This window comes from Xenopus laevis, chromosome 1S (genome assembly GCF_017654675.1).
Source record: "Xenopus laevis strain J_2021 chromosome 1S, Xenopus_laevis_v10.1, whole genome shotgun sequence".
NCBI lineage: Eukaryota > Metazoa > Chordata > Amphibia > Anura > Pipidae > Xenopus > Xenopus laevis.
Window position 1 is genome coordinate 34,671,649 of NC_054372.1, and position 24,547 is coordinate 34,696,195.

General features: G+C 39.2%; 1 protein-coding gene across 9 annotated transcripts in view; it reads right to left on the bottom strand.

The window, feature by feature from the left end:
* LOC108706622 (teneurin-3) overlaps positions 1–24,547 on the bottom strand; it is a 507,440-nt gene that overhangs the window by 124,989 nt on the left and 357,904 nt on the right. For all 9 annotated transcript variants that reach the window (XM_041579517.1, XM_041579516.1, XM_041579515.1 and 6 more), the window contains 3 exons: positions 21,112–21,350; positions 5,889–6,011; positions 2,532–2,746 (listed from right to left, as the gene is read on the bottom strand). In XM_041579517.1, coding sequence (XP_041435451.1) covers positions 2,532–2,746; positions 5,889–6,011; positions 21,112–21,350 — 577 coding nt within the window. The remainder of the gene's footprint in view (positions 1–2,531; positions 2,747–5,888; positions 6,012–21,111; positions 21,351–24,547) is intronic.

Sequence of the window (24,547 nt, forward strand, 5' to 3'; positions counted from 1 at the left end):
ACCGTTTCGCAGCCGGTGAATAAATTTTCAAATTTGCAGCGAAAATTTGCTGGCAAAACTTCGCTGGCGCCGAATAATTTTCGTGAAATTTGTGGCGAAACAAAATGGGACACTACACACAAACCACTAATGAACGTCAGCAATACACACAACAACTGCGTATGTTTTTGCACAACTGCAATTCTGGCTACCATCATACATAATGGTAGCCCCCTTATTTTAATTAACAGACACATTTTGAGGCAGTACTCCCACATAAATATATGTGATAAACAGTAAGTGAAGTGCCATGGGTCCAGCACAGGCTTTCTGTAACCTTAGGCCAGCCACTTTATCTGCTTTTGCTTCTGGCACAAAATAAAACAAAATTGCAGGCACTAGAGTATAGAAGTAGAGTACATGTGGATAATTGTCTGTAATAATCGCTGCTGAGCAAAACTATCCCTGAAATGGAAGAAGATATTGGTATTATAATTATTGTTAATCAAGAGAAAAGACAAACTAAACCGTTTTCCATCCCAGGGGCTCCCTTCACATGTATTTCCAAGCAATTCTTTTTACTATTTTCATTACAGCGCAAACCAGAGAGGCCTGGTTGAATAACATTTCATATTCCCCCCACAGCAGTGAGACTTCCTGCCCCCAGTTCATTACATTAGTTAAACAGGCACCAGTTTTGTCACTCGCTAGTTTACTTTAGTTCTGCAGACACAACTGTTTTGGCTTTACATCGCCAATGCAATAAGTTGTAGCATTTAGTTGTGTTTGCTGTTCCCAAGAAGAAAGTCATGCTCCTAGGAAACCCAAATCCTCTTTCAACTACTCTCACGCTTGCTTACCCAACCAGAGAATTGCTACTGATCTCCAATTGTTATGCTATTGTTAAACAGGAAATGACTCTGGCATCATAACTACATCAAAGAAGACTAAAAAAAAATGCATACATTTAATTAAGATGTATAATTACTTTACCAATTTCTTCCTGCTCATGTTGTAACCTAATATGGACTCTAGGAAGGATGTTCTGAGCACACAGTAAGCTAGACCATCATACTCTACTGTTGAATCCATCTACACATGACTTTGTTTCATTGTAGAAGGGCCACAAGAATACTGTCAATACAAATGAATACAGCCTATGTATAGAGTGGCATCCTGCCTGAAATAGTGTAATAAGTCTAATTTAGTAGTATAGTTAAAGGAAAAGGAAAGCTAACGAGTTAACAGCTCTAGATGCTCTCTCTGTTTGTTTAGGATAGCAGCCGCCGTATTAGCTTGGTGTGACATCACTTCCTGCCTGAGTCTCTCCCTGCTCACTCATAGCTCTGGGCTCAGATTACAGGAGGGAGGGGGAAAAGGGAGTGGGAGAGAGGAGCAAACTGAGCATGCTCAAGCCCTAGCCCTAGAGGTTTAAACTGAAAATAGGAAGTCTGATACAGCCCATGAGTACACAATAGAAGGAAAGAAATGCTGTGTTTCTTTTGACAGAGGATGCAGAGCAGTATTACTTTGAGGGTTTACTGGTGTATTTATTAGTATTATTATTATTAACATTTATTTATATAGCCCCAGCATATTTTGCATATAGACCTTTCTGATAAAGCTTACTTAATTTTAGCCTTTCCTTCTCCTTTAATGGAAAATATAAAATTTACCTCCAATGTAACTTAGTACATTGCAAATCGTCATCAAATATTAAGTCTCCCTCTTGTCTCTCACATAGCAGCACTTTTGCCATGCTTTATGGCTAACATTAAGGACTGCTGACAAGCACGCAATACAATGCATCATTTTAACTCCTTAATAAGCAGAGAGCCTGAAATAAAAGGAGGTTTTACAGAATAATGCAGTGTCAAATGTAGGACACATGTATTTTTCCCAGAATGCACTGTTCTTTCCCAAAATTCTGGACTTATTTGCACCTGCTGCAATTGCGCTTGATGTCTGAAAAGGAACATAATTGCTAATGCATGTTTTTGCAAAATGTAACTTTAATTGCAGGCAAAATTGTTAATTGTAAAGTGTGGATTGTGTCATTTTAAGGGAACAACTTTAAAAAGCCATTTAAAAAAATGTATTTGCATAAATATATGCAGTGCCTATTGATGCAGAATATTGTGGGTTCCCTAGCATCAGTAGAAGCACATACGCACTATATCAGAGCATTGATGCTTAGATTAAATATATTAACACGTAAATAACCATGAATGAATGGGTCAAAATATACATTTCAGTCCATTTTAGTGTGCGTGCCCTTGTGTTTGTAAATGACCCTTCAGAAATCTTAAATGTAAATTTATATCAAAACTTGATATATTTTAGGACCGAAAACTGTACCCCATTAAATAGCAAAAAATAACTTCAAAATATTTTTTCCAGTTTGAGATAATCATTAGATAAGAGCTTTTCATTTTCCCAAAACCACTCTGTATAAATTCAATGTATAAATGATAATAGTGGTAAATATGATCATAACATTAATAGGCCTCTGCTTTACCCCCACAGCTACAAACAAAAGGAACCCCAATTACCTGAGTGTGTGATGGGGGCAATCCCTTCCTCCCGTACACTCCAATTAATGCATCTTTCTGCAGAGTGATATTAAACTTCAGGAACTGGGGCTGATCGATGGAAAGCTGTGATCTCCAAAATACCCCGGGAGGAATTTCTTGGATTGCTCTGCGGCCAACATCCAGCCCTCCAGAGTCGATGGTATTGTTTTCTTGTCCGAGTCCAACCGATTTTCCTATGAAAGACAACACTATCATTTTAAGACTTATATTTTCCAGTGCAAATCCCTTTTAGGTAGATTGTGCATCAATAGTAATTTAACTCACATGTCATCATTCCAGATAAAGGAAAATTTGATTACACTGCATCTGGATACAAGGGGTTAATGACCCCTTTAGACATGAAGGACAGCTATTATAATGGGGCAATGGCAGTGATATTTTACAGCATCTTTACTTGCTTACCCTTACTTAACCATTTGCTTTCCAAAAGGGTAACCAATTTCTGCCAATATATTGCACATTTCAAATGTTTACGTATTTATTGTGTATTCCTATGTGCCTTTTTGTGATCTGTACTAGCTGGAGCCACGTCGTCTCACTGCTGAGATGACAATAAAGTTTATTTTGACTTGACTTTGGCAGATAGTAATGGGCGAAAAAATTCGCCAGGTGCAAATTTGTGGCGAATTTCCAGGTTTCGCTGCTGGAAAAGAAACTTGTAAAACAGCAGAGAAAATTCGCTGGTGCAAAAAATCCAGGGGGCATCAAGAAAATTTTAGCACGTATCAGAATAGACAAATTTGTTGCGCGTCAAAATTATTCGGAAGCCCGTTGACTTTAATGCATTTGGACAAAATAGGCGCGTGTATAAAAATTGACGCTGGCGCCGAAATTGACGCACATAAAAATAATTTTGATGCCCATTGACTTCAATGCATTTTGCAAATTTTTCCGCCGTATTCCGAATTTCGTGGGAAATTCAGAAAAGTTTTGGCAAAGCGAAACGGGACAAAGATTGCTAAACAGGCAGAGATATATACGGGAGATAGACAGAAAGGTATTGCACACAGATGACCTATATTTAGTTTGTAAGTCAAATAGTTATAGATACCACTGAGACCCACAGTAGCTGAATTACTAGAAAGTATTGCTACACTGAAGGAATCATTCCTTTTTTTGCTAAGATTATATTATAACAATGGCAGCCTTCTTGTTATTGACAAGGTAACATGTATGGTGATAATCACTCACTGAGACACATGACACACTAATATACAGTTATTTTGCCACTTCGCCGTGTGATTATTTATATAAAACTGATAGCCTGCTATCACCTAATAACATACCCCCTAATTCATGTTTAACACTCCAAGCATGTCTGTCACCCGCTCGTGATATGTTGTGTAAACAACAACACAAATTCCTAGTGCTGATATACTGTAAGCCACTGGAAGGGAGAAAGAAACCTTCTCGTAACAGAAAACGAATCAATATTCATTTAAGCAATAGAATATTATATGAACATCACCTTCTCTTTGCAGAAGGGCAATAAAATTGGGTTAAGGCTTCTTAAAGAAAGTGTTGCCTCTATGCCAAGCATAACAGGGAAAATGTCCCTTAAGGACAGGGCTGGAGAGAGAGAGACTGGAATATATTCTGTTGCTAATAGCAGCTCTCAGACTGTACTGGCAAGCAAGGAACCATCTGCATCTGATGAATTTTACAGTGAGTAGCAACTGATAAGTCAAATAAATGCCCCCAAGTACCAAAGGGATCAGAATCAGTGGGTCTCATGTATTCAGCATTCTGACTGATGCCTGGAACAGTCCTACTCTATGTTTCCTCTTCTCAGAAGGGATCCAGCAATATGCAAAGCCATCATGTCTAACTATGCATTGGGGAGTCCATCTGAGCTGGTATTTTCTCCCACCCTGAGTGTATTTTAATGGAAGCTCAGGGGTTTATTTGTTAATCTGCTTTTATGCAGCAAAACAGATGGGTTTGCCTTTAAAGGGGTTGTTCACTTTTTTTATATGAGTTGTTTTCAAATTGTTCACCATAAACAAAGACTTTTTTCAATTGCTTTCCATTTGTTATTTTTTACCGTTTTCCCAAAATATCCGCTTAAAGTTTAATGTTGCTGAATTAGTTTCAGTCTGACAGCTCAGTGATCCAGGAGCATCTGAGCTGTTACAATTTGCTACATTGAGTTGATACATTTCTTAGCAGTATCTGTTGAATATGAGCAACTATTGTATCAGTTCTAACAGCTGCCTTTAATGAAACTCTGGGATCCTATAAAAGATAACAAATGTATCCACTAAAAGGATCAATTTAGGGCGATTCGGGGAGATTTAGTCGCCTGGCGACTAATTGCCTCGACTTTGCGGCGACCGATCTCCCCGATTTTTCATTTTAGCCAGCGCAGAGTGAGGGAAGGTGTTCGGCAGATTGATCACCGCAAAGTTGAGGTGATTAGTCCTAGGCGACTAAATCTCCCCGAATCGCCCAGTGTGCCCTTACCCTTAGAACAGCTACAGAGTCGGCGACCCCCCCTACCAGAGCTGCTTTAGAAGTTGAAAAATTAAACTTTACACTTGAATATCAGAAAAACGGTCACAAAAAGAAAATAGAAAGTAATTGGAAAAAGTCTTTATTTCTGGTGAACAATCTGAAAACAACTGAACTGAAGAACATGTTTGAAGGTGAACGACCCCTTTAACTATAAAAACCAATCACCAATTGGATTTCTTTAGTCTAATGAAATAATCAAGTTCAAAAATGCTTCCTATATAGGTAATGGACTGGGGAAAGTGTGTCATCTCATTACATCTAATTAGCTTCCATAACTGATTTAAAGAGGACCTGTGACCCCAAGAAATAATTGCAATTTTCTATTGTGTTTGTCAAGCAAAATAAACTTTACTCACACTGAAAAAATTATTCACATCTTTGAGACATCGAGGCGGGTAAGCATTATATGATTGACAGCTGAGATTTTTATATACCTTTATAATGGGTACAGATGATTTCATTCAAAAAAGAGCTTGAGTTTCATGCTTAATTTAAAAAAAGGGATCTCAGACAGTTTTTTTATGTGTAAGTGACAGGTTCCTTTTAACAGAAACAGTAGAACAGTACCGATGTAAAATAAGTTTCTGTTGCTATTCCTGTTAATTTGACTAATATTCTATATCTATCACAGGAAATATAATACTATCAGCAGGGACAGACTGCTGCCAAAGCCTTTATATCAACAAACTGTCACACAGTCCATAATGCCCTAAAAACCAATATAAGTCTGGATGGTACAATATGGGTCATTCAAGCATGAGAGGCACTCAGTTCCATTAATGGGAGAAGACATTCCCTTACCATTATCACCAGAGGGCACATACACAGTATGCGTTGGCACCACCTCCGAATTTACTTTCCCATTCTCAAATGTGTCATTCTCTGTCTGCTGTAGCTGCCAGTTGAGACCAAACAGATGCATGGCTGATAGGGAAGGAAAAAAAAAAACATGATGTTAAAAATTTTCTATTTGGATCAATTAGAGAGAGGATAATGAGTTACATGACAAGCGTGAAGCAGAAAAGCATGGTGCATTTCATCTTCTGGCTAAAAACAAAACGAATAAAAAAAACCCAGCATAGTAGTAATTCGGCAGAAAAAAAAAATCTTGTTATAAAGCCATACACACTGCAGCGCAAGTTCATGCTTTCCGGAAATATTTTATGTAAATGAAAAGGTTATACACCCCTGTCATGACTTGGTTACATTTTGCCCATGGGCATTTTTGTTACATTAAGAAATAAATCCCTAAGCACTGTTAAGATGGCAGCAGTGCAGATAACTGCCCTTGCCCATAGTAAACTAATACATCCTTTCAGCGGTCGGCAGGCTAAGGATTGGGTGAGTCAAAGTTTGAGTTCCAGCTGTGGGTATTAAATACAAAGAATTTAACCCCCTGCCCCAGTGCAATTCTACACATAATATATAAAATTCAAGAGCAATACATTTATTTTTTAAATCTGATATAAAGCTGTGTCTAGTGATCTTAAATATTCTCTCTGCCCTGTTGAACTGTTATATCACCCCTAACCCTACTTGCTGCAAGTTGTTCTCTTATAACTCTTGGCTGGTGCATTGCTTAATTGATACCATCCATACTCAAATGGGAAAATACGAAAACACCAGTCATCGTCGGCATGGGCAACCATACATGACATGTAGCTGAATGGAAATTAAATATTACATACAAAATAAGATGAGAAAAGGGCCCATTAATTACTGACAATGTCATGGTTAATTTCATTCTTAGCATTACTCTTCAGAATCAATTTGTTGAGCACTAATGGTCAGTCAATTCAGCAACTGAATCCTGTTTTTCCTGGACCAGGAGTGCACTTATTGGTGGATCCTGGGTAGATGCTGCTTGAAACTGTGATTTACCCAGTGCTTAGGGTGCTGTGTGCCAGGGGTATGGCCTGAAATGTCACAAATAGTTTTCTTATAATGTTGGCAAATATGAGTTAGACACCAGACCAGGGGCTCCAGTAATCTAATTTTTTCAGAATATTTTAGAACATTTAGTATAACAACAGAAAAGAATGCCCTGGGGAGTAAGCCAGGAACTGGGAATGACAGAGCTAGGGATGAGGGAACAGAAAGAGAAGATTAAGGATTATGGGGGTTGTAGTTCCTGCGTTGCTATTGGAATGGGTGGAGACACGAGGGGTTATAAGAGGAAGGAAGTGAAGGGAGCATTCTCTTTGAACAGCTCCCGCCCACCCTCCCCAGAATAAAGGGGTAGTTGGGTAAGGGGGGAGTTCGAGTGTTAGCATAATGTCGCAGCAGAAGGGACTCCCCTAAGGGAGTGATGGAAGGGGCCCGGTGGAAGGGGCATGAGTTACGGAGGAAGGCCATGCCTAGGAACGACAGCAGACGGGCCCCTCGCTATTGGGTACAATGCTTTGCAGCCTTCAGTGACTTCAGATGTTAAGAAAGTTAATAGTTAAATATTTGATGCATGTGATGGTATATTGCCCTACACTCAATGCTTTTGCTTTATGTCGGTGGTGATTTAATAAATGAGCTGTGGTCTTTTTCACCCAAGATATCAGGTGTGGTTGGTTTGTTATCTATGGAAAGCGGGGGGTCGATACTTGATGTTGTTGGGAGGGGCCCGTCAGATTGACGCTGCCCCTGTCAGGTTTCATTTTTCCAACATTTGCAGAATTCCAGACTCATTTATCAAACCTCTTTTACTATGAAAGTGACTTTACAGTGAAAGCTCGCTAAATAAAACTGCAGCAAAACAGTGCCAATAAAACAAGATAAAGCACTCTTATTACAGAAGCATATAGGATCTAGGTAGAAACAGCAGCAGAGGCAAATTACATAATGTACAGGCAGACTGTTTTATTGCTCCAGTACATCAGTTTTTATTCTGCTGCTATCTTTATTCTTATTTGATGCATTGTCACTAAATATATCCGTATCATTAAATTTAAGTGTGCACAAAACTACAGAACTGTGGCTGCCAAATGTACACATAAATAGAGCAAACCAGACGACAAGACCATTTGTGTGATCACAAATTATTAAGGCGATCCAAATATACCAAAATATTCCCATACTCTATTCTGGCCATTTTTTATACACCCTATACACCCTATATAGTGACATTGCTTACCCAAAGTTTCAGTTTTGACCGGTTACAATTTCCACAAATTTTTAGTTGGGGTGGGTTACAGGATTGGATGAAATTTAGCTCATATTTCTCTACAAAAACTTTTTTTCTTTTTCAGGGCTTCAGTGGTTAAATCCATGTGTTGTACGGTGTAAAAGTTACAGGGCACAACTTTTTATATGAAATTTACGAAAGATAATACCTTTATTGGACAACTAAGATGATAATAACATGGCTGCACCCTGGCATGCACATAGAACATCTGCTCTCTGCACATTTAGATATATTACATGTATACATTAATGCCTAGCTAAGCCACATAATATGTCATTGGATTTTGAAAGCAATAGAATGGCACTTTGCATGATATTATGACACACCAGCATCTATGGGAACTGAAAGGAAAACATGGACAATTACTATCAGGGGGAAAATTAGTTTTTTTAACAATATTTTGAAGGAAATTATTCTACCAGGATATTATTATGATAGATAAAATAAGTTGTAATTACAGATTTGCTTTTATTTAATATAAAACATTCTTACTTTTTGAAATTGTGGGCTACTAAGATCAACCCTATGGCCCTGAATAATGAAAAGCTTGCAACTCCGTCAGTGAGCAGGCTCACACAGGGTGATAAGTTATGATGAGAGGCTTCGGAATGATACTAAATGGGTAATGTGAGTTGAAAGCATCTGCATGTAAGGATTACAGTGTGTTATATGGTTCCCAGCAGAGCTAGGCTTTGATAAGAAACACATTTTTCCAGAAATTAGCTTTTGTTTTGAATTTCCTGCTGTGTATATAAACAGCTTGTTGGAGTGTGCAGACCCATTTTGGGGTTTCAACTGGCCATCTGTATTTATCATTTCTTTATACAGTACATGTACTGAAGGCCAGTCTTACATCCAATCTGATACCTCCTAACAGGTTCTCCTTCAGCAGCCGTATCAGGACAGACCAATGCTCTCACCTGCAGCAATCCCACAATCATTGCTCTTTTTATTGTTTTATTTAGCTATAAATGTTCAGTGAAACATACAGACGTAGAATAATCTTGATTGTTGCATCCAGATGCATCAATTGTTGTCCCAGATGAATCAATATGGCCAAAACTATCTAAAGGATGTTGCTAAGTCACACCTAACAAATAAATGTGGCCAAGACTGAAGTTCTTCTTCCTGAGTCATATAAGCCAAAGGGAGCCACAATGACGACAAGCTGGCAAAATGTTATCAACCCTTCCAGCTAAAATTATTAAACCCTCTTGAATGGACTTTGTCCCTGTTTGCAGGGGGCCCAGGAGTGTAGAGGGCCCATTGAAGTCATCTCTAATATTCAATTTTAATATATCATGGTATAAAAAGTCACCTTACCAATATTTTGGGTCCATACATGGTATAGCATGAATGTAGGGCCCAGTAAAATCTATTTACGCCACTGCTCACCACTAGGTTGCCATTCTTTAAAAACAGATGTTATTAACCAATTTACTTAAAGGTTGTTAAACAGTAAACAAAATGTGATGAGCCACTAACTTGTTTTCGGGGATGCAGTCATGTGTGGGTTCCAGGAGTCAATCAGAAATAAATGTATATAATGTACGTGGCTATATTCTTTTCTATATCACACTTTTGTAACTTCTGATTGGACTTCCCCAAGTCAAACAGTGGTGGGAACAAAGAAGGCTGCGCCAAATCTCGACTTCAAACACATTGTGATGAAAGAAAAATGTACTTTTCCAGATAAAAAGCCATGAGATGCTAATAAAGCTTTTTAATATACTCCTTTTAGCGGTGCTGTCATTAAAATTGTAATATTTTAAATTGGCTGAAGTGGATGCCCCATGATGTGCACCATTTTGAAAAAGCTTAGTGAGTGCTGACTGTTTAGCCATAAGAAGTTTGACATATAGTGAATGTTGAATTTTCTCACTAAGTCATTCTGGATTTAATACCATGTCAACACAAGATCCACTATGGTCCCAAAGTCTTTGTCAAGAAAGAGAGAGACAAGGGTAATGAAATGCAAGGTACCAGGAGAGCCATTTTTATTTTGAATATTTATGATTTCTTTAGGGGTTTCCTAGATACTGTCCTATCTAGTACTCCCACTGTCAACAAATCAGTGTCTGTGGAGCACCAGTTGAAGATCTAGGGGGTTTGAACCTCCCAGCTTCCAGTGCAACATGTTTATCAGTAACTTGGGCCCAAAGTAACATTTAAACTTGCAGATTCCTCCAGAAATAGGAAGCAGAATGCACTGCCAGATTCTAAGGTTATTTAATTTCCTTTGTTTGTTGGATTTTTTCTCTTTTTACATCTGTCTTTCCCACTTGTCTCTGCAATAACATCTTTTTTGTGTCTTTTTTTGGGATTGCCAGTTGAAAAACCATGGCATCGCTTTTGCAACTACTCAACTGTATTTCGTGCTCACAATCTATCCATCTGTTTTCCTTTCTTTGTTAGTGTGTCAAAGAACAGACTCGTTACATTTGTCTGCCAATGGTTTTTAGAAAGCAGATTTTCTTCACACCGTGCCAAATGCTTCTGATGGAGTAAAAATAAGTGAGCATTTCGACGGTAAAATATTTTCCAATAAAAGTGTTTAACTGTCTGGAATTATTTCTGTGTTTTCCTTTTCAGTCTCGTATTAAAGATCTGTGGAATTGTGCGCCCACAAACTGCCTGTTTACTCTTTTGTTCTGCTTCACACCCAGCTCAGCAAAGAATTGTCTTAGTCATTCAAATAGCATCATAATCGGTGCCATTTCTGATACTTTGCTGTATTGCTGGTGACACAATGGAGCAGAAATAGAAGTGAACCCAGTTCATTAAATAACTTCCACAAGTGCTTGTTTTACGACTGAAATACAAAAACAAGCTGATTAATAGCAGAGCTTTAAGCCATGCATTAAATGAAATGTTTAGGCAATGTTTTAACCTGTTTTGGAGGTTAAAAATGATGCATTGTTTGTAAAATGTGGGTTTATTTACGCTACTGGTTCTCTGCTTTGGCTGTAGGAAGTCAGCTTCACATTAAACAAGGGAAATAGTGTTTCAGATCAGAGGACAAATCCAATGTGGAGAAGGGATCACATTTTTAAGTTATTTCAGCCTGACACATACCTACTGCCCAACAGGTCATCTGGTCTTTGGACTGATCAGTGATCATTACTAAGATGTGGTCTCCAGTGTAACTTTTTTTGCACGGAATAAAGGACTTAAGCCTACAACACTTGCACCTCCCTAAAGTTGTAAGTTCAGCTTCTACGGTGAAGAGCCTAAGACCCTCAACCTCCTCATTGATTGGTGCACAAAAAGAAGTGGTGCAATATGAAAGGTCTGAAATACAGATGTGTTAGGAAATTACTATTTACTTTATACACATAGCTACAAGACTGCATGTGTTTTTGCAGCAAATACCAAAGGGCAGCCCCAGGTTTGCCCCTGCAAAGGGAAGGTACATAAGCTTAATGAAAGTGATTTTTGAATCCAAGTTCCACTGACAACACACCATTGGCAAAATTATTTTTCCTTTTAAGTGCGTCCCAACCCTCCCCTTGGGGAATAAATAAGCTATTTTTATTCAGAGAATCAACTTGTTTTGCAAAGCAATGGAAGAAGAAAGAAGAAAGAAGAAAGAAGGAAGAAGGAAGAAGGAAGAAGGAAGAAGGAAGAAGGAAGAAGGAAGAAGGAAGAAGAAGAAGTAATCCAAATCAACCAAAGACATTTTATCAAACCATGGGTGGACTGGTGCCAGATCTAGTCAAGATGAGCACTTGTTAAAATTCTTATGCATAAATAAGACCATCAATAGGGATGTAGCGAACTGTTCTGCTGCGAACTAGTTCGCGCGAACTTCGACCGTTCGCGTCCGCCGAATGTTCGCGAACGTTCGCATTTTGAGTTCGCGTTCGATCGTTCGACCATTCGAATTCCTTCGACCGCTAAAAATCGAACGATTTCCATTCGTTCGAACGATTGTAAGCATTTGATCGAATGAAAAGCATTCGATCGAATGGCTTCGATCGTTCGATTCGAATGAAAATCCTTCGATCGAATGATTAAAATCCTTCGATCGTTCGAATCGAACGATTTTAGCGGGTGTTCGAAGTTCGCGAACTGTCCGCGAACGTTCGCATTTTTTGCCAAATCGTCAGTTCGCTACATCCCTGACCATCAATATGGCCGTTGGGCTCCTGTTAAAATTCTTCTTCATGTACAGCATCTATGAGAGACTCGGTCAACAAGTGACTTTTTATTTACCCAAGTCAAAAACAAAACTCAAGTAAATGCACATTGACAAACACTATATATGTGCTGGTAACACTCAATAAATCGAATTAAGATTATAAAAGATGATTAAATAGCAGTGGATAATACAAATAACTTCATGGTGGAACGTAAGCGGCAATATTTATAGAATACATAAAAAGACAGGAATGTTATTCAAGAAGGAACTGTTTACTGTTTTTTATTTACATTTAATAGTAATGAACACAGGACAGGTGTGCTTTTATGTTGAACTAATGCACACAGTCTTAGCATCCAAGTTATCTAATTTTCCTAAGGGGCAATACCACCAGGTGATGTAAGTCACCCAATATGACACAAATTATTGGATGCGTTGGTGTGGTCTTCAGGCTAGGTAAATGTGCTAGCAGAGAAGTCCCAACATTCAACGTCCCAACAAATCACTCTGATTAGTAATATAAAAAGTGGGTCAGGCAGTTGGATTCACTTTATACCGCCTGGATCAATGGTCAACTCTAGAGTGTCACCTTAAAGATCTATCCAGTTGAGCTTGCGAGTATCCGTCTCAGCTCCTCTGACTTGCAATATGCAATTGATGATAAATATAAAATCAGTTAAAAGAAGGAAAAAAGTTAGTCCTTTAGATCTGTTGACTCTTACTGGTCCTATTCCAGTCTTTCAGCTGTATACAAGTAAAAATAGTGGATCAGCACCTATGGCAACAGAGAAAACAAACAACAAAACAAAGATATGGTGTAGTATGTTCAGATTTCTTAATTCACACCATGTATTAGAAAAAGGAAAAATATATTGTGCAGGCTCCCTTTTAAAAAACATTTACTCCTCGAAAATTGAAAAAATGTTGGTATAAGTTCCCCTTTAAAGGACCAATTATTCCTCCAAACATGCATATAGACCTATTCCAGAAGGCTTCCACCAGGTTTGGCCAAAGTGCCTACTTACGAGACAGTAGTTTTAATTGTAGCATGTAATAACCAATGTTCTCCCCTTCTCCTCAGCAGCTCCATTATGCTCCAACATAAGGGTACAAAAATAGTATAATACTGTTTTATTAGTAAGATTAAACATGTGTTAAAATATTACACTCACATTTAGTTCCCATAGGGATAGTCACTCATATACAAGCTTTTAGCAGGTTCCCCCAGTTTAGTCCAGAGAATAGAGTTTTGTCGGCATCTCTTCCTCCCTCGTGGTTTTCTCCTGCAGCTCTCTGTGACGTCCCCTCCGTCTGACGCGTTTTGCTGAACCAATCAGCCTCCTCCTCTGAGGAGGTCTATACGCATGTTTGGAGGAATAATTGGTCTTTTAAAGGAAAACTTATACCAACATTTTTTAAATTTTGGAGGAGTAAATGGTATTTAAAAACCTGCACAATATATTTTTCCCTTTTCTAACACATTGTGTGAATTAAGAAATCTGAACATACTACACCATATTCTTGTTTGTCTTCTCTGTTGCCATAGGAGCTGATCCACTATTTTTACTTATGCAATTGATGATATCTACTCCTACTCTGGATTTAATCACCCAGCGGGCTCACAAATGTCTATAAACACCACATTTAAAATAATATATATTTTTTTTATCATACAGTATTTACAGAATTTGAGCAGATAATGCTGACATAGGCAAACTGCAGCTCTCTTACCGGAGAAGAAATACAACAGGAAATTATAGCTATTGTAACAGCTGGAGCCCTGAAATTTCCTCTAATAAAATGTACTATATCTCGCCTTCCTTTCAGTGTGCAAGTATTCTAATCTCTATTTCCAAGGGCACCCCCACCACTTCTAAGGCACTTTAAATATTTAAATATTTCTGACTGACAAATTAAGGAACTCTTTCATCTCGTTATCCCTTTCATCTACAAAATATATATTTTGCAGATAGGTTTGGTTCTTGAGCAAAGTATTAGTTATAAAAACACCATTTGCACTTGGCGTGTACAGTGTCTGTATAGTAATAGTGGAGCAGTTTGTGTCTTCATAACACTTAAAGGCAAACTACAATTATTATTGTTAATGACTATATATATATTCTATATATATTTTTCATGATCGCATTTTTTTCCTTTATCAAATAAGTATCCCTGAAATAAGAGCAATATCAGTCTCACACATGATGGAAGCCCTGGCATAGTACTTGCCATGGACAGCACCTAGATGATGGCCACGTTCCATTGTATTTATGACCGGACAGCAAAAGGCTTTGCCTTACGAAATACTGTAGCAAATGAGGCCTTGCACTAATTCCCTGAGGTCTGCTAATCAAAGACTTGCAAAACTGCAGATCTAGGGTGAACCGCAGCCCATGTATCAAAGGAAAACAGGATCAAATCGAAAGCAACTCGATTTTTCTCCTTTGATATTTTCAACTCAGCCTTTCCTTTCTCGGTTTTGTTCAGAGGAAAAAAAAATAAAATCATTAAAAAGTCAAAAACTAGGTTTTATATTACAGATTTCCAACACATATAATTTGCTGAGCGCTAAGGGGTGTGGGGGTCTTCCAACATACCAATTCCAGCTGCAGCTCTTTCCTAGCACAACCAGAATGGTTCATCCCTATGAAGCAGGTTACAAATATCATTCAGAACCAGCAGCTACATGTTTGGGGATCTGGTGAAAGCAATTCTAAGCTGAACTACCATCACCACTCAAACATAGCAAATATAGCTAAAACACTCTACTGCTGGGGGTAAAGTAACGAATGGTTGCACCAGGTGTAAAAAGCCATTACAAACAATATGCAGGTAACATTTCTTGGTTGTCTGGTTGGTTTATATAGTAAAGTAATTCATTGTTGCACCAGGTCTAAAGGTGGCCATAGACATAATGATCCACTCGTCGCCAAATGAGCGGATCTCTCCCCAATATGCCCACATTGAGGTGGGCGACATTGGGCTGATCCAATCATTGGCCCTAGGGCCCAACTATCGGATCATAATGCATCTGATACGGACGGTCGGATCGCGGGAGCACATAAACGCACAGATGCAGCCGTGATCCGATGGGATTTTTTAACCTGCCCGATCAAAATCTGATGGATTTTTATCCAGATATCGATCGAGGAAGCTCGTTGGATGGCCCCACGGCAGCTTTTATTGACCCGTGTATGGGGGCCTTTACAATCCATTACAAGCAATAAGCAGGTAACATTTCTTGGTCATCTGTTTATAGAGTTTTTCAGACCTGGTTGGTTTATATAGTACTGATGCAATTATTATTTGCTACAGTAAAGTTGCTGGCTTATTGCAAAGTGATACAATAGAAACTCCTTTATCAAGGCCCTGTCAATCCAACCTTCCATAGTCTATAGCTAAAACACTCATGATCCAGAACACAATTCATCAGCCAAGTATGGCTGCCTTTATTCTAACCTGTGCTACATTTTTAAAGTACATTGATGATATTTGTCATAGTTTACTGCATTTTGATTCTTCCATTCTGGCAAAAGGCACAATGTAACATATAGCAAAATGTAAACGGTTCCTCAGTAATATGAATAACGAAGGATATATTCATATTATATGGGGAGGTCAGCTGACTCCTCTGTATCACAATTTAATTTCTGCTCTGCTGCTTATAACAAAATATTTTAGCTTTTTTTCTGTAGTGACCATTTTTTACATGAGATACTAGAAAAATATTCCAAGTAAGCAAGACTTTCAATAGTCGCCTTTTATTTTTAAAATAAAATGTATGCCGGCATGACAACATGTTTGTTGTTTGCTAAAAATATTTTATATACAGAACTTATTGCACCAGCCTTAAGTTTCAGCTTGTCAATAGCAGCAATGATCCAGGACTTCAAACTTGTCACAGGAGGTCACCATCTTGGAAAGTGTCTGTGACACTCACATGCTCAGTGGGCTCTGAGCAGCTGTTGAGAAACTAAACTTAGGGGTCGTCACTAATTATCCAGCAGAAAATAAGGTTGGTCTGTAATATAAGCTGATGCTACAGGGCTGACTATTAAATTCTAAATCTAGTTGCACTGGTTTCTGTGCTGCCATGTAGTAATTATCTGTATCAATTACTAACCAGACTTATATTGTGACATTTCTATTCTATGTGTACTGTATATTGTGAGTGGGTCCCTAAGCTCAGTAAGTGACAGCAGCACAGAGCATGTGCAGTGAATCTAGGGATGCACCGAATCCACTATTTTGGATTCGGCCGAACCCCTGAACCCTTCGTGAGAGATTCGGCCGAATACCGAACCGAATCAGAATCCTAATTTGCATATGCAAATAAAGGATGGGAAGGGGAAAACATTTTTTAGTTCCTTGTTTTGTGACAAAAAGTCACGTGATTTTCCACCCTGTCCCTAATTTGCATATGCAAATTAGGATTCAGATTCAGATTCGAATCCTGGATTCGGTGCATCCCTAAGTGAATCAGCAGAAAAGAAGAGCTACTGGGGCATCTTTGGAGACAACTTTCTTCTTTAGCAACCTTCCCTGCTAAAGGGCTGTGGTTGCCTTTAAGTTCCTTTAAATTGGATGGATTTAGAATCTGTTTTTCTGTTTTGGCCGTGTTGTACGGAGCACAGGAAAGAGTTGACATTGTTACAAACTGGGAGAGCTGGAAGAAAAATATGCTGGTGGTTTTCAGGTAGCACTTACACAAAAATAGGAAACAATAAACTAGCAAGAAAAATGTCTACACAATTTGCCCTTATGCAAATCTGCATATTTTAATAAACTAGCCTTGCAAATTACGCAGTAGCAGAAGGTCCCATGGCACCCCTTCTCCAATGCCCAAAGAAATGATCACAGTCTTCATGCTATGTCTGTGTGTGTAAGTGCTATGTCTGTGTATGAAAGTGCTATGTCTGTGTATGTAAGTTATATTTCTGTGTATGTAAGTGCTATGTCTGTGTATGTAAGTTCTATGCCTGTGTGTATAAGTTCTATGTCTGTGTGTGTAAAGCTTGCACCGTGCTTTCTGCAGCAGCTCAAACCAGAAACCTTAATGAACTATAAAACATATCTTTCTAAAGCCAATTATATTTCCTCCTCTGACTGTAAGTACCAATTGACCACTAGATTCTAAGCTCTTGTCTGTTTGCTTATACATAGAACACTTAGTATGGATTTTGTTTAAAAGGGATATATACACAGACAGTACAAATATTGTTGTGTTGGTTTACACAGGGCTGTAGCTCACTTCCCTTGTAGATTAACTCCATGAATCCCCCTGCTGTCTCTACATTATACCTTATTGTGAGCAGGAGTCTTGCATAGAGCACCTATGTATTGTAGTGTATGGGCATGCCAGTACTGGGTATTGGGAGAAAAATAATTATCAACCAATGGGATAAATGTTGGAGGAGTACACAAGAGGCACAAGGCAAGGTACACAGGCATCAACATTTGCATAACAAAAAAACAGACAAAGTTTCTGCTAGTTGCACTATAAATTCTGCAATCACACAGTGTTAAACCGTACTAACCACAATGCACATTATAATAAACTCCTTACAGCTATTATTAAGTAGAACATTACGTATGTATTCTGGATAATGTAGTTAACACAACTTAGAGCAGAGAAGTGGCCATGAACGGGTTACAGTTTTGACCAATGAGAATATTTTCCTAACTTCCAGCTCCTTTGTTTCTTATGAAATATTTTGTTATCGCCAAGCCTGACATAACAGCCATTTGCATTGTCAATTAAATATTAATGCTGCCCAGCATTAAGGCATTGTAAATATTTTGTTATGCTTTGCACTTAGCATAAAATAGGGTTCAATTTCAGTAAGTACAAAATATTTCTATATCCAAACGTACCGTATTAAATTACAGTAAATGATTGCCGAAGATAGGGAAAAGCGATTATATTTTAATAGTTAATGCGAATGGTTCAGCCGTTTGGAACAGTGCGGAAAGTTCGTAACCACACAGAAGACGCTAAAACTTGGCAATTTCCTTTCTTTTCGGAAGGCCAGCATGAATTTTGTTTTCCTGTACGCAGTTTATTAGAGGAGCTAATGCAAAAATGACAGGGCGCGTTTATAGATGGTTAAAGCCGTTCGACAAGTGCAATTAAGCTTTGAACTGTGATAAGTAATGGCATTCAGCTACACTGCAGGGCAGGATTTGTGTAAAGGCCACAAAGGCACAACAAGCTTTGGGGAACAGATTTTAAATTGTTACAGGTATGGGATCCTTTATCTCAGTGTCGGACTGGGTTGCCAGGAAGTTTTAGACCTTGGGCCCACCAGAAAACCTAAGACCTTGAGCCCACCAGAAAACCTTAGACAGTGGGCCTTTCCAAACTATTATTCCTCCTCTACTAACTCAACCTCTTTACTCTCCTAGTCTTTTATATATACTTACTATTTTCTCCCATTGTTAAGCCTTTTTCCCCATAAAGAAATAGGGAATGACCATAAAATAGACCAAATGTTTAGAAACAAGAGGGCCCACTGACACCTGGGCCCACCGGGAGTTTTCCTGGTATCCCTGTGGGCCAGTTCAACACTGCTTTATCTGGAAACCCATTATTAAGAAAGATCCGAATTAAGACTCCATTTTATCCAAATAATCCCAATTTTTTAACAATGGTTTCCTTTTTCTGTGTAATAATAAGGGTCAGGGCACACAGGCAGATTTGGGGGGTGATTAATCGCTGTGACAAATCATCTCTTCTCCGGGTGACTAATCTCCCCTGTCTCCCCTGCTTTCCCGCCGGCTAAAATGTAAATCGCTGGCACGATGGCACTCGGAGTGATTTGTTTTCCGAAGTCGCCCAAAGCTTCCTCGTCAGGCAACTTCGGGCGAGTTTGGAAAACGAATACAGGGGAGGCAGTTCGGGTTTCATGCAATACCCCAAAGTTTTTTGGTTTTCGGGTGAAAAATCTGAAAAAATCGTGAAAATCGCATAAAAAATATGAAAAAAATATGAAAATCAGATTTTTTTTTCCGCGATGCAAACTTTTAGGGAAAATGTAATAATAAATAAGCGCAAAAAACCAGAGCGGATTTGATCGGAGTTTGTAGCAGAAAGTATTGAGATAAATCGGGACTTTGATAGATAACTGCCTAAGTATTTTTTGTGGTTTCTCCCATATGCACTTGTACTTCACCAGACTGTATTCCTTCCATTTTAACATACTCTACAGAGGCCAGAATTCTCCATATTAATTTGTTGAGTATTTTAAAAATAACATGACAATCCCTGTGCTCTTTGGACTGCAGGACTGTGCTCGCAACAGTGTCTCTTTAAGATCTGCTCACATTTTGCTGGGGAAAAAGAGACAGCTCAGATTCCAAATTGTTGATGTTTAACAAAACTAAGCTCTCTTTGAATGCAGAGCCTGAAACAGCAGCCGAGGAACACAGTTAAAAGAAAATGGCTGGAGGCTACACTAGAGCCAAGAATGAACAGATATGTTTAGTCTTCTTCTAATCAACAGCAACTTTATCAATAGGGTATTAAGCAAAATACCCTGGATAGAAGCATTTCTCCTTTAAGTAGTTGGAAGGAGAGCTTTATCTGGGATTACTGCTGTCATACTGGGTATGGAGTCACTCAGCGTGGTGCTAATGTGTCTGGGTTTTTTTCTTAGGGGAGAAAGATTCACTGTTTGTGTGTGTGTGCTGAAAATGCAAAACAAATGTATAGAAGAGCAGCACAGGGCAGCTTTGGACGATAAAGGTGAACTTTAAAGCTCTGCGACGTATGCAAACTTTAAGTTTAAGTTTAAAAAACAACAACAAGTGCAATCCATAGAGAGATTTCTAAAAATCTTATTTCTGCTCAAATACCATTAATTGCTAGAACATTTCAGTTAAGTTATACTAGTACCCATGTGTACTGTGCGTGTATATGTGTGTCGATTTTAAAGATTGACTTTATATTGTGTGCGGCACAGTTGTGCATTTGTGTAACTCACTGGTCCTATGTAAGTGATGAGGGTAATTTTCGCCACAAAAATGACGCCCATAGACTCCAACAGGCGAATAAAGTTTGATACGCTGCATCGCGTGACGAAAAAAATTTGACACCCATTTTGGCAAATTTTCACTGATTCATGAATATTTGGTAGGGATACACCTTATCCAGAATTCCGTTCTGGATTTGGGCCAGTATTCAACCTTTTTCAGCAGGATTCAGATTTGCCCAAATCCTTCTGCCCGGCAGAACCGAATTTGCATATGCAAATATGCAGGGAGGGAAATCGCATGACTTTTTGTCACAAAACAAGGAAGTAAAAAATGTTTTCCCCTTCCCACCTCTACTTTGCATATGCAAATTAGGATTCGGATTCAGTTTGGTATTTGGCCAAATCTTTCGCAAAGGATTCTGGGGTTCGGCCGAATCCAAAATAGGGGATTCGGCTCCCTAATTTTTGGTGACGCAAAACAGGTCAGATTCACCCATCACTAGCTCCTATGCCCTGTGTCTGATATCCTTAACTGACTTTGTTGTGTAAAGTGAGCTTAGGAATCAAGGACTGGATCGTAGGGGTGCCATTCACTTAACTTACTGTATATATCGATGGTGTCGTTTACCAATAGGTTTTAAAGCTAGACAAATACGCCCGAGTTGCACCGTGAGATTCCCATCAGAGTAAGTAACTGAACAAAACGAATGAAGACACAGACATGCCCCTACTTACCTATGAAGTATGATAGTAGTATTGCCAGAAGTACCGATACTCCTACGGCACAGAGTGCTGTACATTTCCAGCTACAGTACTTGGAGGACTTTTTGAACTTAAAAGCACTTCTTGATAAGGTGTTTCGAGGAAGTGGTCGGGTGGGAGGGGTATAAACAGTGCCAGATGCCATTGTGTACCCTGGCGTAGCAGTGCTGAATAGTGGAGTCGTCCCTGTTCCTGTTTTGAACAGAAAATGCCTGTGAAAGACAAAAAGGAAAAGATTTATGAATATTGTGATTAACAAATGGAGGGAACAATCCCACAAACATGGACAGCACTGGTCTATATAATGTCTAAAAGAGGGATGTAAAACTGTAAAATTTCCAGTATTATGTCTATGACCTGCTAAAGAAACTGGAGCAGTTCTTCACAGCAACAGGGTTCTATGGCTTTGATATAACTGGTTTACTCACTTTACTACAGGTGCTATTATACTCATTTAACTGCACATCCTATATTTAGAGTAGCACTGCCCAACCTTTGGTTCTTCATTGTTAGATGAACTACAATTCTCGACTCTATTTGTAATTCAGCAGCACATAAAGGACTGCAGGTTGGGCAACGCTGCCATTATCTGTTACTGTGGCCACATCTCCCTACTATACCAGTCACACTCCCTTCCCAGAGACTATTATCCCACTGTTACTATAGGCACCATCTCTCCCTACTATAACTGCTATCCCACAGTCACACTCTCTTCCCAGAGACTATTATCCCACTGTTACTATAGGCACCATCTCTCCCTACTATACCTGCTATCCCACAGTCACACTCCCTTCCCAGAGACTATTATCCCACTGTTACTATAGGCACCATCTCTCCCTACTATACCTGCTATCCCACAGTCACACTCTCTTCCCAGAGACTATTATCCACTGTTACTATAGGCACCATCTCTCCCTACTATACCTGCTATCCCACAGTCACACTCCCTTCCCAGGGACTATTATCCACTGTTACTATAGGCACCATCTCTCCCTACTATACCTGCTATCCCACAGTCACACTCCCTTCCCAGGGACTATTATCCACTGTTACTATAGACACCATCTCTCCCTACTATACCTGCTATCCCACAGTCACACTCCCTTCCCAGAGACTATTATCCACTGTTACTATAGGCACCATCTCTCCCTACTATACCTGCTATCCCACAGTCACACTCCCTTCCCAGGGACTATTATCCCACTGTTACTATAGGCACCATCTCTCCCTACTATACCTGCTATCCCACAGTCACACTCCCTTCCCAGAGACTATTATCCCAATGTTACTATAGGCACCATCTCTCCCTACTATAACTGCTATCCCACAGTCACACTGCCTTCCCAGAGACTTTTATCCCACTGCTACTATAGGTACCATCTCTCCCTACTATAACTGCTATCCCACAGTCACACTCTCTTCCCAGAGACTATTGTCCCACTGCTACTATAGGCACCATCTCTCCCTACTATACCTGCTATCCCACAGCCACACTCCCTTCCCAGAGACTATTATCCCACTGTTACTATAGGCACCATCTCTCCCTACTATACCTCCTGTCCCGCAGTCACAGTCTCTTCCCAGAGAATATTATCCCCACTGTTACTATAGGCACCATCTCTCCCTACTATACCTGCTATCCCACAGTCACACTCCCTTCTCAGAGACTATTATCCCACTGTTACTATAGGCACCATCTCTCCCTACTATACCTGCTATCCCACAGCCACTGTCCCTTCCCAGAGACTATTATCCCACTATTACTATAGGCACCATCTCTCCCTACTATAATTGCTATCCTACAGCAACAGTCCCTTCCCAGAGACTTTTACAGTACCACATGTATGGCAGTTCTGCCTGCACAGTCAATACATGATTTTTGGGTACACTTGTTTGCTTTCGCTGCTTCTCTGAGAAGCCTCAGTACATGCAGGGCCCAGCATCCTCACCCTAAAACCACTTATAAACAACTCTCACAGTTCCAGTGATTGCATTTATTGCATAAAAATAAGCTACACATAAAATCCGCTGAGGACATGGAAATGCGTACACTGTCACTTTTCAGCATTGACCTTCTCCAAGGGTGCCGGATGCATTAGCATCACACAACAATTCTATTTGTAAGGCTCAAAGTTTGCCTCAGAAGCACTTTGTTCCTGTGTGAAAGAAGCAATCTGTGCTGCCTGTGCTTTTCCCTTCTTTAGTTTATTTGTATGCTTTTATGAAACAAGGACTTCTTCAAGGGAAATTGGTAATATATTTAATGTGTCCTTTATCTGTCTGAAATTCGCAATGGATGAAGCAGAGAAAGGGCTTGTATTTTAAACTTGGGTTTATAAAACCCACGATTTATGGTTTCCGTTCAACACCTTGTATTGCACAGCCTGAACACTAACCTGTAAATAAAAACAATATACAAGGATGAAATGGAAAATAAAATATTCCAATGAGCAGCTACACATTAGGGACTGGACAGTAATTTACTTCTCTATCTTTTCTATCTCATCACTGTGCCGAAGAGCCTTTAACGCAGGCAGTTCATTCTTTCATAATGTCATTTTAAGAAAACCCTTTCCAGCATCAATCTGTTGTAAACAGTTGAAGCCTTAGCCTTTTCTGTCTGTATGATGCATGCCCAGCCTCTCCCAAAGTGACCAATGTTCTCAATAGAGGAATCAGATTTATATTCGTTATGTTATTCTGTTTCATCTTGGAAACTGTATTAGGACTGTGGGTAGCGCAAGACACACATATTTGATGTTAATCTTTGCCATCTTATATTAAAAGCTAATAACATCGTGTCACAATCTATATGGAAAGGCTTTTTCGCCTTTGCATCTGGCAAATTATATATAACACATTCCGTAAGAGCATAATAAGGTTAGATTTGTATTCATTGCCACCCGTTCCTCATCATCTTTTGGGAAAACTTTATAAATCACTTACAATCCAGTGACTGGCTTTAATGTCACAATACAAAAACTGAATTTTACCTCCAAACACTTCAATTTATACAAAGTCTTGTTTAAAGGAATGTATCATCATAGTTGGACACAAAGGTCAGAGTCACGCTAGCCTGAAACTGACTAGTAACGAGTGCACTGGTAAAGATCCTGGGCAGAGGTTATTCCAACAAGCAAGCCCCCATTAAGGACGTGGCACGCTCTGAGCGATCACCTGCTGTGGGGGGAATAGAGTACTCTGTATCTGTTCCGAGTGCTGATGCAGACGGGGAAGGCACATGAAGCTAAGCAGGGAGCATGTTAACTCATCTGATAATCTCTGTCTATGCCTGTCCTCGTAAGGGCCTATTTCTCACATCATTGGGCAAAAAAAATTAACATTGTGACAGTAGCCTAAGGATACAATTCAATTAAATTAAATAAACCGTTTGTGTTTAAGCATTTTA